The following is an 18,103-nucleotide window of genomic DNA, read 5'->3' on the forward strand; positions in this document are numbered from 1 at the left end:
CGGGGGAGGGGCAGAGAGAGAGGGAGACACAGAATCGGAAACAGGCTTCAGGCTCCGAGCCATCAGCCCAGAGCCTGACGCGGGGCTCGAACTCACGGACCGCGAGATCGTGAACTGGCTGAAGTCGGACGCTTAACCGACTGCGCCACCCAGGCGCCCCTGGACCATCATTCTTATATATAACCCTTAGATTTTTATCAGTCAGATGGTTCAAATAGCCAATGGAACAAGAATAATGCAACAGAAGAGACAGTGCAATTGTTTCAATTATGTAGATAGAACTATAGATGTATATTTTAAGAAAACGAAAAATTCCTTTAACACGTTTCTGGTATTTTTGTTATAGATTATACATTTTATATATCATACAGTTTCAGTTATTGATTAGCTATGTTTAAATGTTTGCATGTATGGAGCATTTTATTTATTTATTAAATTTTATTTATTTATTTTGAGAGAGAGAGAGAGAGCGAGAGCGCACATGTGGAGGGGAGGGGCAGAGAGAGGAGAGAGAGAATCCCAGGCAGGCTCTGCACTATCAGCACAGAGCCTGATTCAGGGCTCGAACTCACGGACCGTGAGATCATGACCTGAGCCAAAATCAAGATTCAGTCGCTTAACTGACTAAGCCACCCAGGCGCCCTGTATGGAGCGTTTTAGTAGGCACACTTTCGTACTCCTAAAAATTTAAAATAAACCCAGACATCTCTAAAACTATAAAATTGAAATATGCCATGAGGGATATTGAGCCTTACCAAGTAAGAGGCTTGTATTGTTATTTAGAAGAGAATAAGTTCCCAATTTTTATGCTTTCATTTAGGTTTTGAGTTTGTGGTGAATTTCTTAAGACATTTAGCTCACAGCCATTAGGCATTTGCAAACCAAGACTCTTAAGTAATTTTAATTTAAGAGCTTATACTTCAAGTATTTTTGAGGATGACATAATAAACGAGTTAGTGCTAAGTGGTTTTTTTCCCCTCTCCTTTGAATATTTCATAGTACTAACTAAACTATTTGAATTGTTACAGAATCTTAGGAACTTCCTGACAAAGAAGAGAATACCTCTGCTAATGCATATAGCTATTCACGTGAAAACTAATAACCTAATATTTGATTTACTTAAGCATTGCTAAGAAAAAGCTCATGGGCTGACATCATACTTAATTTGTTATGGTTATGGTTTCATTGTAATTGTAGAATTCTCTACTTACAGGTAGATTAAACTTTGGGCTTTTTTGGTGGTTAATGTATAAAGAAATACAATGGAAGAAAAAATGTGATGTCTCACCCAGAAATAATCAATATTAACATTTTAGTGTTTATTCTTCCAGTGTTCTGTCAGCTTTTGAGCACTTTTAAAGTTTTGGTACATAATACTAAATATTTCTCAGAAAGGTTCTACCCAAATGCACTCTACCAGTAAATCTGATATGAGACGGTGCCTCTTCTCTGACTCTCCGGACAATACTTTGCCAATTTCATGGGCAAACATACACTTTAATGTGATTATTTTTATTTGAATTCTTTGATTACTTAGTTTGAACTTTTTCACGTGTTGATATGCTGTTTAGAAATCTTCTTTAATAAAATTGCCTCTGCTGCTAGAAGTTTCTTAACACCTCTTCTGGGAGAGCTCTAGTTTGCTTTGTCGCTATCGGTGAGGTACAAAAGATTCTAATAGTACAGCCAAATTTCCACCATCAACTTCATTTGTGAGACTTAATGCTTCTCTGCTGGACTCAGTGTAAATACAGAGCTAATTATCTAATTTTCCCAGAAAGAGGTGAGTATCAGCATTGTATCCTGTCAACATCCAACAGACAGAAGGATAGAGCCTTACACAAAAGAAATTCATAAAGAAATGCATGAACACGTATGATAAATAAAAGGACATAATTGTTAGAATCCTGGTTCCAATAATGTGATTCCTTAGGTAGCTCATAGTGAGGTTACTTGCAATTACTATGTACCTTAAAGTTTATAAAATGAGTTTATATACATTACATGTTCAAATATAATAATAGCCCTGTGAGGTAAATGATGTAGCTTGAAGAAACCATAGCCCAGGTATATAAAGTGGATGTCTTGAGGTATAATGGCTGGTTAGGTTTGGAGTCAATACTTAAATCTAGGCCAATAAACTCCAAGTGCCATGTTCTTTCTCTCATCGTAGAAGCTTCTGGTATTTATGTTACATGTGGCCTACAGTGTATAGAAAATGTAAAACAAATATTAGCTGTAAACATTCTTAAAATATTCAGGATATTCCAACAAATTACACAATGGTTTTGATTGCAAATATTGGTTGCTTTTGTATTTATGAACCTTATAATAAGATGTGGCCGGCGAAAGTAAACACAGAAACAAAGAACCAAATTGAGCCCTGAGCAGTTTCTTATCCTACTTATGGGATGTGACTAAAAGCTAATTACCTTTTCAATAAAATATAGACATCTGTTCATTCAACAAATATTTATTAAGTACTTACTTTGTGCTAGGCACTATGCTATAGAATAAAACAATGTTTAGCCTTAACCTCATGGAACTGAGGGTGAAAGACATTAAACATTTTTTTTTTCAAGTAAATATATAGTTACACTTTTATCAAATGCATGAAGAACGAGTACAGGGTATGATGAAAGTGCATAATAGGGGACCTAAGCTAAGTCAGAGAAAGTCTTCTTGAGAAAGTGACATTCGAATCCTTAAGAATGAGTGGGAGCAGGTGAAAGGTTGGTAAGGGGAGGGGGAAGTGGAAGAAAGCACTTCTAGAATGTTGAGGGAATGAAGAGAAAGCTGACCAGTAGTGTGTGTTGTATAGTGAGAGCTGGAAAAGAAGGGTCTGAGGAAGGTAGTTGCTGTTTCTTTAGTCTTTAAAGAAGTAATTTTGCAGTTCATTCTAGTGATGTTTCCATTGCTGAGACCATTTTTTGGAACTCTTCCTATGACCTTGTCTTCAGATCCAACTCTGAAACAAAAGAAACTTTTTTTTTTTTTTTATAGCAATGAAGAGTGCTTTGCAGTGTAACACCTTACTTAACAGACTTAACTTCAAAAGGGCTTTTGATTATTTATACAAATTAAACCTACCTGCAAGGGGGAAATATATACATACATACATATATGCACATACATATTCATCACAATTAGTATGAGCTTTGAAATTAAGAATTTTAAAAATGTGTTTCCACTTATAGAAATTGACCTTTTATAGATATAAAAAATTCACTTATGATCAGAAGCTTAAGATTTTTAGCATATCAGGTTGCTTCTGTTTGAGTGAAAGGAAAGAAATCTATTTAAAGTTACTTATGAATTAAAACCATTGGGATGTTTGCTCTAACTGAAATATCTTTGATTAGGTCACTGGCAGGTAGTTTTCCTATTCATGTATAGAGACTAATCTATTCACAATGGATGTCTGTGTGTGTGTGTGTGTGTGCGCGTGTGTGTGTGTGTGTGTGTGTGTGTGCACATAGAAGACAGAATGATAGGGAAGGGGGATGTGATGTGGAGTCCAAGGCAGAGATCTTCATTCAGATACTCTATTTATATAAGCTGTGTGATCTTCAATCTTTTAAGGCCTCAGTTTCTTTTCATTTATGAAACAATAGCAGAACTACCACTTGCTCACATTTTCTGGATATTAAAAAAATAAATTTAGAAGTACTTTATAAGCCAAAAAATACTTTATAGTTATTACATATATATGTTTCATAAGTAGATGAATGTGCACCCATAAAAATATAAAATAATAAATAATAAGCAAAACAGGGGCACTCTTGGTTGAGGACAAACCCATAATTAAACATCGTAATTTCTAAAAGAAAGAAATTACTTAAAAATTTGCATTATTACATGTTTATCTTGTGTCATTTCAAAATTTGTATTATTACATGTTTATTTTGTGTTGCTCTTTTGTGAAATGCTTATTCATGTCAACAAAGAATTCACCAGTTTAAAAAAAAAAACTTCTTCGTGTATTTAAGTGCCTGGTTATTTATTGCTAGTGGTATATGTGTGGAAGGGGATGGAAAAGGTGAGGGCTAAAAGTTGAGGTAAAAAAAGGCCTAAAAGGGATATACTTGTTATAGAAATGTCATGGTTTAGGAGTAGTTAAGGAGCAATAAAAATATTAATTGTCCCTGTGAGTGAGTTGATTTTTAAAATTTGGTTTACACACAACTTTTAGAGCATCTTTTGTAGTAAGATTGGATGCACATGGATATTTAATAACCCAAACATTTGATCTAAACCAGAATTACTCTTTTAAGAATGGATGGTGATCTGAGGTACTCTAAGACAATTGGAGCCTTCAGGAAATATTCTTTTCTGAGAAATGCTATGACCACCATTTATTGAAATAAATTAATAATAGTTGATAAAGTCCCTGGCCTTACTTGTGTTTTTTGACTTGTGGAAAAGTTCACATTCAGTGTGTGCTGCCTAAGTGAGTTTTAATTGATAGAGTAGCAGAGAATAATTTTTTTCTAAAATTGCACAAATAATCATGTAGTCAATATGTACGGCCTTTGGAAAGAGACTGGATTGAATGTTACTCATTTTTCTTTAAAAACAAATGAAGACATTTTCAAATGAAGAAGTTAAGATGAATAAGTTCATGTTTTCCAAATGTCTCTTTGGAAGCACAGCATTGTGAATGCAGGCAATAAAAGCCCTATTGTCTGTATTGTCTGTCTTATTGCTTCACGATATCAAAAGAAGGATATACCGCTTATTTTTAGAGTGTTCTGGTCCTATGCAGCAGCCTGCACAGTGAAGAGACCTACATACTCTGTTGCTGGAGTTGCTTGTTTTCCAGGGAAGGAAAAAAAGGTTGGGAAATGCAGAACTCCTCTCCTTCTTACCCAGTAGTAACATTGAGAAGATACCTTGTCCCCATTTTTATTACTTCTGAGATTTTATTGCTGGCAGCCAGATGTGCTGAAACTCCTGACGACAGCATCTATTCATTGCGTGTTTTTAATAGGCTTAGAGAAATATAAGTAGAGTACATGAGAGCAGCTCAGCTTCACACTTCAGCTGGGAATGCCCAAAAAGCTTACTGCTGTTTAGAATTCTTGCTACAGTCAGGAGAAAGCCGAAAGCTGTACGGGCACTGAATCTTCTACGACTGAATTAGAAGAATAATGACTGTACAATTAACTATCAACCTCTGCTCATTTAAGCACAGTTTCTACAGAGCTCAGGAGAAATATGGAACTTGATTGGCATGTTTTTATTTGATGGTGTCTGCAAATAGATGACTTTAAAGACAGGTGGTAAGGAAAAATAAGAGAAGGGGGGGGGGAAAGAAAGAAAATGCAATTTGAGACATTGCGCCAGGTCTGCAATTCTGTCTTATCTCATTTTCATGGGGTTTTCTCATCCCCACCAAATATTTTACAAAATGAGCTTTTTGGACAAACGCTGAACAATGCAAGGTGAGTAAAGCTAAACTCTATTTCCTTCAGCATTGATGTTTTCTGAATAATAATCTGATATGCCTGTAAAAATTGTTCTGTACTGAAATGTTGGTATGATAAGGGTGTTGTCTTCTTATCACAAATGTAAAATTTTATGTGGCGTTTTTCTTAATTGAATTTTGAGAAGGAAAATAAGCTTACTTCAAAGCCCCCAAAAGCATCTTAAATTTAACTAGTTTGACCTCTGAAACATAATACAGGCTGTTTCATGATTTCATTTTCTAATAACTAAAATGATCAATTTAAAATGCCTGATAGGTTTTTTTTCTTTGTGATCATGGCAGTGATTACAATGCATTTATAGGGATGGGGATATATAATCCTATGTGATTTGTTGGAAAATATGAATTAGCAGTCATGCATGCTCTTTGTAAAACATGCGGAAGATGTTTCCTGGGTCTGAGACATTTCTCTATGCAGAGTAGATCAATAATCACTTTTAAACAAGCTGTATTATCAAACTGCTAGTATTGCTTTGTATTTGGTCAGCTAGTTTGAAAGGATGCTTTGTTATGAATTCCTATTGCTTTTTCAACCTCATCATTTTATGTGTGTGGAGAAGATTGTGAAATTATGAACATATGTTTTAGACGGCTTCTCTGGCTTACACGAAAAGAGACAGCCTATTAAAGAACGCTTTTAAAATGCAGTTTTATCACCCAGCTGTTTACGTTGTGAGAATGTCTAATGTTACATACCTACTGTAGAAAAGACCCCATTTTAACTAAATATACTTGGAGAAGGACTGAGGAAGAAATTTTTGAACATGATAATAATGCACTAAAGCCTTCTGGAAATTGAGGGAGAAGTAATAGTGCACAGAATATTGAATGGTTCTTCTGGTCTCTTCTGAACAATGTGAGGCAGCCTATTTAGAGATTAAAAAAAAACTATTACACAGTATGTGTCTTAATTTAGCAAAGGAAAAGGAGGCTTCTAAAATTTGTGGACATTTAAAATGCTTACCGAGGATAAATATATTGATGACCTTTTCATTGAATGTGAAGTAACATATCTGTTTTTTATAAAATTTCACTTCTTTCCTCAGGACAGTTTTATTCAGTTGACAAATTCTATTTTTTTATGTTTAGTTTTTGGATAATTTAAAATATATAACAGTATGTGAAGTGCTGTGATATTCTGTAACAGGCTATCTATATTTTAAGATACTGGGCTTTTTAATTTAGTAATACATCACTTGAGTGTCTGTCATTTATGGTAAAAATAATCTGTATTGCATGTTATATTTAAATAAAAGAGGCAGTATGGCTTTCTTAAAATTTCCATGACCTGAAGCTACCAGAGTTTTAGGATTTGTACTCATCTTTTATAAATCTTTTCTTTGCTTGATTTCTATCTTTTTTTTTTTAATGCCAAGAACTTATGTGTTTAAAAATATTAATGTTAGGTCTGGATGTATATTCATGTTAGGAATTGTGCTGTTAACAGTATGGCAAGGAATTAGTTTTAAAGGAAACATTAGTGTTAAAATATGGGAATATCTATATCTTGACGGAACTGTGGATCCCTATCACTCTGCTTTTGCTTTAGCTTCAAGTTTCTTTTATTGTTGGCATGTATTTATGATTGCATTGCTCTCATTATTAAAAATCCAGAATTTTATGCTGTTGCAATCAAGCATTAAAATGTGAAGTTTCTGATGCTTCTGTAAGACCAGTCTTACTTAACCTTATTTTGGTTTTTTTAAACCTAAGATTATCTGAAACTACCAACTAATCAATAAAAACGTATTCTGCTTCAGGGGAAAAAAAATCCCTGCTTTATATGTTCTTTAACTTCTTAGTCTTCAAGAAACATATGACATTTTTTCACATGTAGATCTACTGATTTTCATAAATGATCAACTACTTGATTTACTTTCAAAATCAGTCAACACCAGTTGTGCCAATAGTTATTATTTTAGAAGTATGAAGAGTGAAAGTAAGTTTATATAACACAATTAATGCCTCCACATATTTTAGTGTTTTGGTTACTTGTGTTCAGATCATATATAATGGTCTTTTAGAACTCTTTTTCTGCTGAGGTTCTTTAAAAATATACAAATGCCTAGACATCAACCTTTCAGTTAACATTGAATCAGAAAGTAAGATGTAGACTAATAAATCATTCTTGAAGGAAAAGTCATGGAAAAAGAAGGACGCTGGTATGTCATTAGGTGTGATCTTCCAACAACTTTAAAAATGTTTCTAAATAACGAGCCTTTTGACCTTGTGGACTGGACATTAATGGTTTTGGGATTTGAAGCATCAATTATGTAACACTGTCTCTGGAAAGAGCAGTCTTGGTTGTTACAACATGTAGAGTAATCACTTAATTGTTTGGACTAGTTCGAATGGAATATTCAGTAGTTGTATTGTGACATGATCTATGATCTTTAAGCTGATGGAAAAATAACATCAGAGATATAGACAATTGGAATATATTTTATTCTAAATTGCTTTCTAGGAGAAATTACTAAAATAGTACTATGCATTGATTATACATGATATGTTGTTGAGGGGACCTTTCAAGTAGTAGTAATCTTGAGACTTTTCCCAGGTAACTAATCTGGTAAGTAATCCCTAAATCTGCAACTCAATTTGCATCAGGTTTCAGGTGGTAGGGCAGTTTACTTCTATGACATGGAAGATAAAGTGTTCGAAGACAAAAATCTCCCATAATAGTTACTCCAAAGACATTTACAGGTTCAACTTGTCAAAAGAGCCAAGATTTTAAATACACCAGTAATATATTCTGGATACTAAATTACTAAATTGTTGATGAATATAGATTGTTAAAGTATTTTATTATCAAATGCATAATTGAAATTTATTTATGAGTGAAAATCATTAGAATATTTTAGACTTGTTGGAAGCCATAGGGACCAACCCTTATGTTTCAAACTGAAACTTCTTAGCTTTTTCTCTCATCATTGTGGTTGTTGAGTACCATTTTAAAATGTGCATAAAGGCAGTGGTAGGATATCCTCTGTTCTTTAACAGCTAATATGAAACAACTGAAGGTAAAGCAAGAAAAAAAATCAGGATCTGCATCCTGCATAAATCCACTTTGACAGGTTTTGATGAAATGCCACTTTAATTTAAATTCTTGTTATCAAGTTTCCTTACTATCAACTCATTTTTCCAAATTAAATATTTAATCAGATACAAAGATAATTGCTTTTGTTGCCAATAAAAAAATCCTCAAGTGCTAAAATCATTATGAAGCTTAAATCATTTTGTGAGCTTGTCTTTGGAAGCAAACGTAAGTAATATCAGGATGCCAGAAGATATATTTTTAACAGAGTTCACTGCATTGAGTACTCAATTGCTTTGAGCAGTATTCAAATGGACAAGATATGATATCTATCTTTTGTGATAAAATGTGCAGGAAAATGTGCTTGATTCATATCCTTCAAATTTTTCCATTTACCGATTTTGAGTAATCTCTCTTGTACGGAGAAGAAATCTGTATTTTTTCCAGATGTGATTATTTCTTTGTAACTAAATGTGTGGCAGTGAATTTCCTGTGCCGTCCGGCCACACAGGGGCATAATAGGACTGGAATTTATTCAGAAGAGGTATTAGAGACAGTCTTTCTCTCCCTTCCATATACATATAATGAGAAGAGGCAGACTTCCATGTTTTAAACTAAGATTACAAAACCCTTAATAGACTAAAGGATATTTGGATTTGTTGGTGTTTTCAATTACTGGTAAGATAACCATATGATCTGCTTTGCTGGACTAGCGTCAGTTTGTGCCTGCCATCCTCCACTAATTATTATTAGTACTTCTGAAAAGTGTTGCTTTTTGACAATAAATTACAGGGCCGGTCTATAAAAAATGAAATGTAAAGCTTGAAATTACCTAGTGCAAATGCACTCCTTTCCACTGACAGATTTCCACAGTTCTAAAACATTAATATTATTGAAATAAAATTTGATTTTGCAAAATAAATGCTTAATTATTTAATCTGGTAGTGGTTTTGGTGAGAAGTATTTAGCCCTTTACATAGCATTTACTACTGCTTTGGTTTATAATGAAGCCATCAATTTGTGTTCAGGATTTTTGGCATAAACTCCTGTTATTCATCATGGCACATTAATGACTACTTTGACATTAAAAGAACAGCATGCTCACTTTTCATAGCTTTGAGAATGCAGTCTGCACAGTGTGCATCATTTGGAGTTGGTATGATTGTAGCACAACTGATTTTCATTATAGGAACATTTTTTTATGGACAGTCTTTATTCTGAAGTCTAAGGCACTTGGTAGTCTGATACACACATGCTCACATGTACACAAACACACACACATATTTATTTAACCTTGTTGGAGATATATATATGTGTGTATATGTATATACATATATACATATGTATATACATATACACACATATATATGTGTATATATGTATACATGTGTATATATGTATATGTATACACATATATGTATACATATGTATATATGTATATGATTAGTATTTCAGTAATCATTAGGATATATATATACTAATATATATATATACATACATATATATATATATATATCCTAATGATTACTGAAATACTAATCATATACCACAGACATAAAACCAAATCTTAACAATTATCTCTTTATTTCTAATCAAAGTGACTTTTGATTCATGAATGTGTATCACACATATTTTTACTGGAATATTTACTGTGGACCTTAGCTATATACCACAATTTTTAGTACAGATACTTAATCTGATACTGATGTAGTTTTAAAATATTTTCTTTATTGGAAAATTTTTATAAAGCTACTGTTTTTGTTGATGACTGACAGGTAAATGTTACCTGTACTTTTTTTGTTACCAACTTTTATATGATTATGAAGGATCTTAGAGAAGTCAAAGAAGATCATTACTGGTAAGCTTTCTGTTTAATGCTGGCACTATTCACCAATTACTGAAGTGAATTCGTTTCATATGTGCTATGAGCTTTCATATTCATACTCACTTATCAGTCACAAAGATTCATGTGTATAGCAAACGAATTTCCTAGGACTGATCTACAATTTGAGTTTAGCTTCTCAATCTGAGAAGTTTTAAATATCTCACAAAGGTGTGTGAACACTTCGTTTTGGGCAAAATGAGAGAAGCCATTGCTCATGGCTTTATTTTGCCTAATGGTTTTCAAACTCCGCTTTTTGTTCATTTGTTTTTTGTTTTCACCAGAGAATACCTCCTTCAGAATGTAACGCAGTATGTAAAGCAGGCAAAAGTGGAGCAGCTCTGATTTAGAAAGTGGGACATGGGATCCACATTAGGCTCTAGAAACACAGTTTTCAACTGCTTACTTAAAATCCAACTCTGGACTTCTCATTTTAAACCTTGTTAAACTTTCCATCTCACTGAGTGACCTTTGAAATGTCAGAGGTAGAGGAAATGGAAAATGGCAAGGAGAGCTGCCATGTTTAGTCAAGAATTGATCTGTGCTTGACTTTCCTATACGTACTGTGTTAGCCATATGCTCTGTAGTGTTGACCGTGGCACTGGTGTTCGTATCTTAGGTCTGCCGCTTCCTGGCTCTGTGATATTGTTAAAATCACTATTCTGTGAGCTTCTTGAGTTAAGGGCTATATATTGTTAACCTCTGAATTCCAACACTTATCGGATCCTTCATGCTTCTTTCCAGTCAACACTGTCTTCCCCCAGCCTCTGGAACCAAATATCGTTCTGCTTTTTTCTCGCCTGGTATAGATTACCTATGTCTGTTCTAGAACTTCATATAATTGAAATCATATAGAATATAATCTTTTATAAAAGGCTTTTCATCAGCATAATTTAAAAATATTTATCCATGTTGTTGCATGTATGCGTAGTTTTTTTCCTTTTTATTGCTGAATAATATTCCATTTTATGAATATACCCTTCTCTCTCTTAAGTCTTACTTGTGGACAATCATTTTTATACTCTTGCATGAATACTTAGAAGAGGAATTCTTGGATCACAGGGTAGATGTATGTTTAGTTTTATAATGCAGACCATTTTAAAAAGGGGTTGTGCATTTTAAACTCCCACCAAATATGTTTGAGCATTTTGGGGTTTCTACACACTTTCCAACATTTGAGGATGTGTCTTTTTAATTTTTGTCATTTTGTGGTGAGCTTATAATAGCATCTCCTTATGATATTTTGTATTTGCCTGATTAACAATGTCAAACAGTTCTTCATATTCTCATTGGCCAACTGTACATCCTACTTTTTTTAAAATTAGGCTTTGTTTTTCTTAATGAGTTGTAGAATTTTTTGTTTGTTTGTTTTTTACCTACCTGGATATCCATCATTTGACAGATATACGCTCTGTGAATATTTTCTCCCAGTCTGTGGTTTGCCTTTTCATTTTCTTAATAATGCCTTTAGATGAGTGGAAGTTTTAATTTTGATGAAATCTAATTTATCAATTTTTTTCTCTTAGGGTTTTTGTTTTCTGTGTGCTGTCTAAAAATCCTTTGCCAATCCCTAATGTTTATTTAATTTAATGTTTATTTATTTTTGAGAGAGACAGAAGGAGACAGAGTGCAAGCAGGGGAGGGGCAGAGAGAGGCAGACACAGAGTCTGAATCAGGCTCCAGGCTCCGAGCTGTCAGCACAGAGCCCCATGTGGGGCTCCAAACTCATAAACCGTGAGATCATGACCTGAGCCCAAGTTGGACGCTTAACCGACTGAGCCACCCAGGTGCCCCAAAACTATCCTCTTATGTATTTCCCAGAAGTTTTAGAGTGTTAGCTTTGCAGTTTAGGTATATGTTCCGTCACATGTTAATTTTTGTGTATATGATGTGAGGTAGAGGTCAAGATTCATATTTTTTTCCGGGTGGATATCCAGTGTTCCATCATCATTTTCAGAAAAGACTTAAAAGAATTTCTACTCACTATCGGTTTGCTTTGTCACGTTTGTAGAGAATTAAATAATTGTATACGTGTGCTTACATTTCTGGGCTGTTTATTCCATTCCATTGATCCATGTTTTTTGTCTGTCTTTGTGCAATACCACAGTGTCTTACCTTTATAGTAATCTTGAGGTCAGGTGGTATAAGTTCTCCACCCCTATTATTTTTCAAAATAGGCTGAATATTTTAGATCCTTTGCGTTTTCATACATGTTTTATAAATCAATTTGTTAATCTTGATTTACAAGTTTACTTAGGATTAAGGCTGCGATTGTGTTGTATTTCTGTAGATTGATTTGGGGAGAGTTATCACCTTAACAACTTTGGAATCTTCTGCTGGTATAGCTCTTCATTTATTTAGGTCCTCTTTAATTTAACTAACAGTGTTTTGTAGGTTAAAGGGAAGAGGTCTTGAATGACTTTTGTTAATTTTTTTCATAAGAATTTTAAGTTTATGGTCTTACTATAAACAGAATTATTTTTAAGTATCAGCTTCTAGTTGTTTTCTGCTACTTTGTAAATATCTAATTTATTTTTAATATTAACTTTGTATCTTTTGACCTTGCTAAACTTACTTATTAGTTCTTATAGTTGTCTTGTAGATTTGCCACACTACCCTATGTAAACAATCGTGTCATCTGCAAATAGAGATAGTTTCATTGCATTTCCAGTATTTATGCTTCTTACTTCTTTTTCTTTTCCTATTATAATGCTTAGGACTAATAGTGCAATGTTAAAAAGAAGTTATGGGAGTCCATTAGTTTTTGACAGTTTTTTTTTTAAACCTTGAATGGGTTTGCATTTGTGAAATGCTTTTTCTGCAGTTATTGAAATGACCATGATTCTACTTCCTTGTTCTGTTAAACTGCTAATTATATTAGTTGAGTTTTGAATATGAAACCAACTTTGCATTCTTGGGCTAAATGTCACTTGGTCATAGGCTATTATCCATTTTGTATGTTGCTGGTTTATATTTTTTACTATTTAAAATTTTTTTAAGTTTATTTATTTTTGAGAGAGAGAGAGAGAGAGAGTGAGAGAGAGAGAGTGGAGGAGGGGCAGAGAGAGAGGGAGAGAGAGAAGATCTCAAGCAGGATCTGCACTGTCAGCATGGAGGCCAGTGTGGGGCTTGAACTCATGAACTGAGCGACCTGAGCTGAAATCAAGAGTCAGATGCTTAATCGACTGAGCCACCCAGGTGCCCCAATATTTTCTGCTGTTTATAAAGAATTTTTCATCTGTATTCATAAAACCTATTGTATTTTGTCTTTTTCTGACATGTCAGTGGCAGGTTTTGGCATTAAGATTTTTGTGAGCTCATAAAAGGAGTTGGGGATTTTTAACTTATCCTCTATTTTGTCAACACTTGGTGTAAGATTGGTGTTACTTTTCCTTACATATTTGATAGAATTTACCCATGAAACCATTTGGACAGGAAGTTTTCTTTTTGTGAAAGTTTCTTTAAGATAAATAGGACTATTTAGATTTTGTTTAATCTTTACTAGTTGTGGTAAGCGGTGTTTTTCAAGAAATTGGCCATTTTTATTTAAGTTGATAAATTTGCTGTTATAAATTTCATAATTTTCCTATATTATCCTTTAATGTCCACTTTAATATCCACTTTATAATGATAATCCTTTTATTTCTGATACTGGTATTTAGCAATTAATGGTCTTTCATTTGCTTGATCAGTTTACCTAAGAGTTTATTATATTTTCTCTTTTAGCTTTGTAGATTTTTCTGTAATGTTTGTCTACTATTGCACTGATTACTGTTCTTTTCCTAATTATTCTCTTTCTTATCATTTTAATCATTTTTCTTCCTGAAGATCCAAATTTCTAGTGATATACTGTTCTTTAGCCTGGTGAACTTCCTTTAGCATGTCTTGAAGTGCAGATAGTCACTTCTCCATTTACTCTTATCTGAAAGACAATTTTATTTAGTTTTCATTTTTTTGTGAATATTTTTGTTGGATATAGAATTCTCTGTTGTCAGTCCTTTCCTTTCTAACCTCCCCTCCCCTCCCCTCCTCTCCCCTCCCCTCCCCTTCCTTAAAAAAGATTTTATTTTTAAGTAATCTCTATACCCAAAGTGGGGCTTGAACTCAAACCCAAGGTCAAGAGTTGCTTGCTCTACGAACTGAGCCAGCCAGGTGCCCCATCTTTTCTTTTAATAGTTTAGAGTCCTCTAGTTTTTTTTTCTTTTTTAAGGTTTATTTATTTATTTTGAGAGAGAGAGAGAGAGAGAGAGAGAGAGACAGACAGACAGAGAGAAAGAGAGAAAGAGAGATGAGGGTAAGGGAGGTGCAGAGAGGGAGGGAATGAATGAGAGGATCCCAAGCAGGCTCCGCGCTGTCAGCACAGAACCTGATGTGGGGCTCCATCTCACTAACCATGAGATCATGACCTGGGCTGAAATCAAGAGTTGGACACTTAACTGACTGAGCCAGCCAGGCACCCCAAGAGTCATCTAGTTTTCGATGAGAAGTTTATCATGACAAGTGAGTAGCACTTTAAATCATTGTTCTTTTGTATTTTAATGTATTTTGTATTTTATTGCATTGCTTTTCTCAATTTGCTTTCAAAATTTTCTTTCTCTTTTGTTTGTAGTAGTTTTATTGAGATGTGCCCATGTGTGTCTTTAATTGTTATTTATCTTCTTCGGATTTGATGTGTTTCTTAAGTCTGTAAATTTGTATTTTTTACCTAATTTGATAATTGTTTTGTCTATTGTTCTAATATTTTTTTCTGCCTCCATCTCTCTTTTCCTTCTGATTGCTCAATTATTTGTATTTTAGGCTTTTCATAAATTATACTAGAAATTCTTGTAACTTTTTCAGTGTTTCTCTGTTCTTCAGATTAATTTTCAAGTCCATTGATTCTTTCATAATCTGCTCTCAGGTGAAAAGCGCATCATTTTTTATTTCAGATATTTTACTTTTTGTGCTAAAATTTCTATTTGGTTATTTTTTATATTCTACATGGTTATTTCTCTTTTGAGATTTCCTATCTTTTCAGTCATTATGAGCATATTACTTCACTTCCTTTAACAGTTATCATACTAGCTTTGAAATCCTTTTCTGCAATTCTAACATCCAACTTATCTCTTAATCAGTCTCCATTAATCCTTTTTCCTCTTGAGTAGGGGTCATGTTTTCCCATTTCTTAACATTTTGAGTAATCTTAAATTTTGTCTTGGACATGTTTAACAATACTATATAGAGACTTTGAAATCTGTTCTGAAGAGTGCTGATTATTTTTAAAGCAGGAATTTAACTTGGCTGAACTTGAGCTACAGACTTTGTTTCCCGTGAGGTAGAACAGCTGAAATTTTAGTTTAAATATTTTAATTTTAGCTGAGCTGCTTGAAGACTTTCTGTGCATGCATGAGATTTGGCAGTATTTATTATCCACAGAAATTTATTTTTCCTTCCTGTAGCTTTCTTTTTGTCATTTCCCCCTCACTTTCCACCTTCTGTATTTGCTCAAACTCTGTCCTCCGGTTTTTCAAGTTGGTAAAATTCTGAATTTTCTGATACAGATTTAGCCTCCAGGCATTGAATAGATTTGGCTTGAAGTCACAAAAATGGCAAACACACCTAGTGTCATTCCCTTCCTCAGAATGTCAGTTGCACCCCAGTGTCTGTCTGCTTTTTGTTACTTTCTAGGGACTTCAAGTAGTTATTTGTTCACATTTTGTCCAGGATGTATTATCTTTGGAAGGGTTAGTTTGATAGGAGTTCCTTGGCCATTATCCAAAGAAGAATCAATTCTTTAACATTTTAAATTGTATTTATTAAACACTATGTTGTCAGAAATTATATTTGTAGTTTCTTTCATAGTCCCAAGCTCATTGTTTGTAATTCCCCCCCCCGCCCCCCCCCCCCCAAATATCATTGAATAGCCAGTTGTCCAGTGGTTAATTTGGGAAACTCATGTCCTGATTAAATTATTGTATCGTCAGATTATACAGAGAATACATAACTTTTAGTTATTCTTTCTTTGCTGCTCCATCCATATTTTAATGACTGTTGCTAATGGTAAAATGTGAGCAACATGTACACAGGCTTTCTTCACAGAAAATACAAGTTTGATATTTCTGATCTATCAGTAAATGTCTGATCAGATACAATGAAAAGACAAATGCCATAATATTCATTCTTCATCTCATGTTTAATGAGCATCCATTTCACAGATAATTTCCATGTGGAATTTTTAAAGGAAATTTGATGATGTTTGTGATGGGGATGAGTAGACTGAAGGTGAAATTTCACTTTCTGAGAGTAATCACCAATTCTTCAACTGGCTGTCAATCATAGGATAAGAAATAAAAAGTGTGTGCTCAAAGTTTGATGGTAATTACTTGTCATAAAGGCCCATCTTTTAAATTAATAAAATTTTCCAAGGCCACATGTATTTTTTGCAATGAGTTTTTAAACATTGCTGCTTTGGGACCTGTGGAGTTATATTTTAATTTTGAAACAAAACTTGGTGTACGTAAAATAGGATACACTATTTTTCCTTAGAAACTGAACAGCTTGTTATAAAACCATATGCACAAAATATAAATCTGGTGATGAAAATATACGTAGAGCAATATGTGCTTGAAAGAATATTACCATGTTTCCCATGAAGCCCACAGAAATAAAGAAGTGTTCATTATAGCCTTTATCATTGGTGTTGCAACAAATTATAGATGAGTGGTTTCAGTCAAAAGTGGTACCACAGTTAGATAATACAGTCCAAAGATTATATGGAATTCTTCCCCTGCATGAGGATTAATCTTTTTTAATTTAATTTACTTTTTTTTTTAATGTAGTCTCTGGACCCATGGGTCCAGTGAGTTCAAACATGGGGTTTGAACTCATTACCGCAAGATCAAGTTGTATGCTCTACTGACTAGGCCAGCCAGGTGCCCCATGCATGAGGACTAATCTTTGAATTGTCTTTTAAAGTTACTTTTGTTTATTGTGACTTATGTAAAAAAGATTTATTACGGGGCGCCTGGGTGGCTCAGTCAGTAAAGCGTCCGACTTCAGCTCAGGTCATGATCTCCCGGTCCGTGAGTTCGAGCCCCGCATCGGGCTCTGTGCGGACAGCTCAGAGCCTGGAGCCTGCTTCGGATTCTGTGTCTCCCTCTCTCTCTGCCCCTCCCCTGTTCACGCTTTGTCTCTCTCTCTCTCAAAAATAAATAAACATATTTTTGGACATTGAGTTGTGACTTCCATATATAATTTATATTTATATGTAATTGTTAATATTTAATTTTAATTTTTAATGTTTAATTTTGAGAGAGAGAGAGAGAGAGAGCATGAGGGGAGGTGCGGAAAGAGATGGGGACAGAGGACCCAAAGCAGGCTCTGCACTGACAGCAGAGAGCCTGATGTGGGGCTCAAATTCACAAACCGTGAGATCGTGACATGAAGTTGGACACTCAACCAACTGAGCCACCAAGGTGCCCCATGTTCTTATTATTTTGAATGTTAACCTTTTATCAGATATATGGTTAACATTTCTTGTATGGCAGGTCTGGTGGTAATGAACTCTCCCAACTGTTATTTGTTTAGGAAAGTTTTTGTCCTCTCATTTTTGAAGGACAGTTTCCCTGAGTAAAGAATTCTTGGTTGACAATTATTTTCTTTTAATACTTTGAATATATCATCCCATTCTTTTCGGACCTGAAAAGTTTCTGTTGAGAAA

The 18,103-nt window shown here is 34.1% G+C and overlaps 1 protein-coding gene across 47 annotated transcripts in view; it reads left to right on the forward strand.

Annotated features, from left to right (window-relative positions):
* Positions 1-18,103, forward strand: part of RIMS2 (regulating synaptic membrane exocytosis 2) — a 617,389-nt gene that overhangs the window by 218,738 nt on the left and 380,548 nt on the right. For 9 of the 47 annotated variants that reach the window (XM_040494222.1, XM_040494203.1, XM_040494213.1 and 6 more), the window contains exon 1: positions 4,757-5,444. The exons of 34 other annotated variants lie outside the window; for them this stretch is intronic. In XM_040494222.1, coding sequence (XP_040350156.1) covers positions 5,323-5,444 — 122 coding nt within the window. In that variant the 5' untranslated portion in view covers positions 4,757-5,322. Of the gene's footprint in view, positions 1-4,755; positions 5,445-18,103 lie in introns of those variants that run through there. 4 more of the 47 variants (XM_040494214.1, XM_040494215.1, XM_040494217.1 and 1 more) reach the window with 2 other exon arrangements.

Source organism: Herpailurus yagouaroundi, unplaced genomic scaffold (genome assembly GCF_014898765.1).
Source record: "Herpailurus yagouaroundi ecotype Mexico unplaced genomic scaffold, PumYag 186, whole genome shotgun sequence".
Taxonomy (NCBI): Eukaryota; Metazoa; Chordata; class Mammalia; order Carnivora; family Felidae; genus Herpailurus; species Herpailurus yagouaroundi.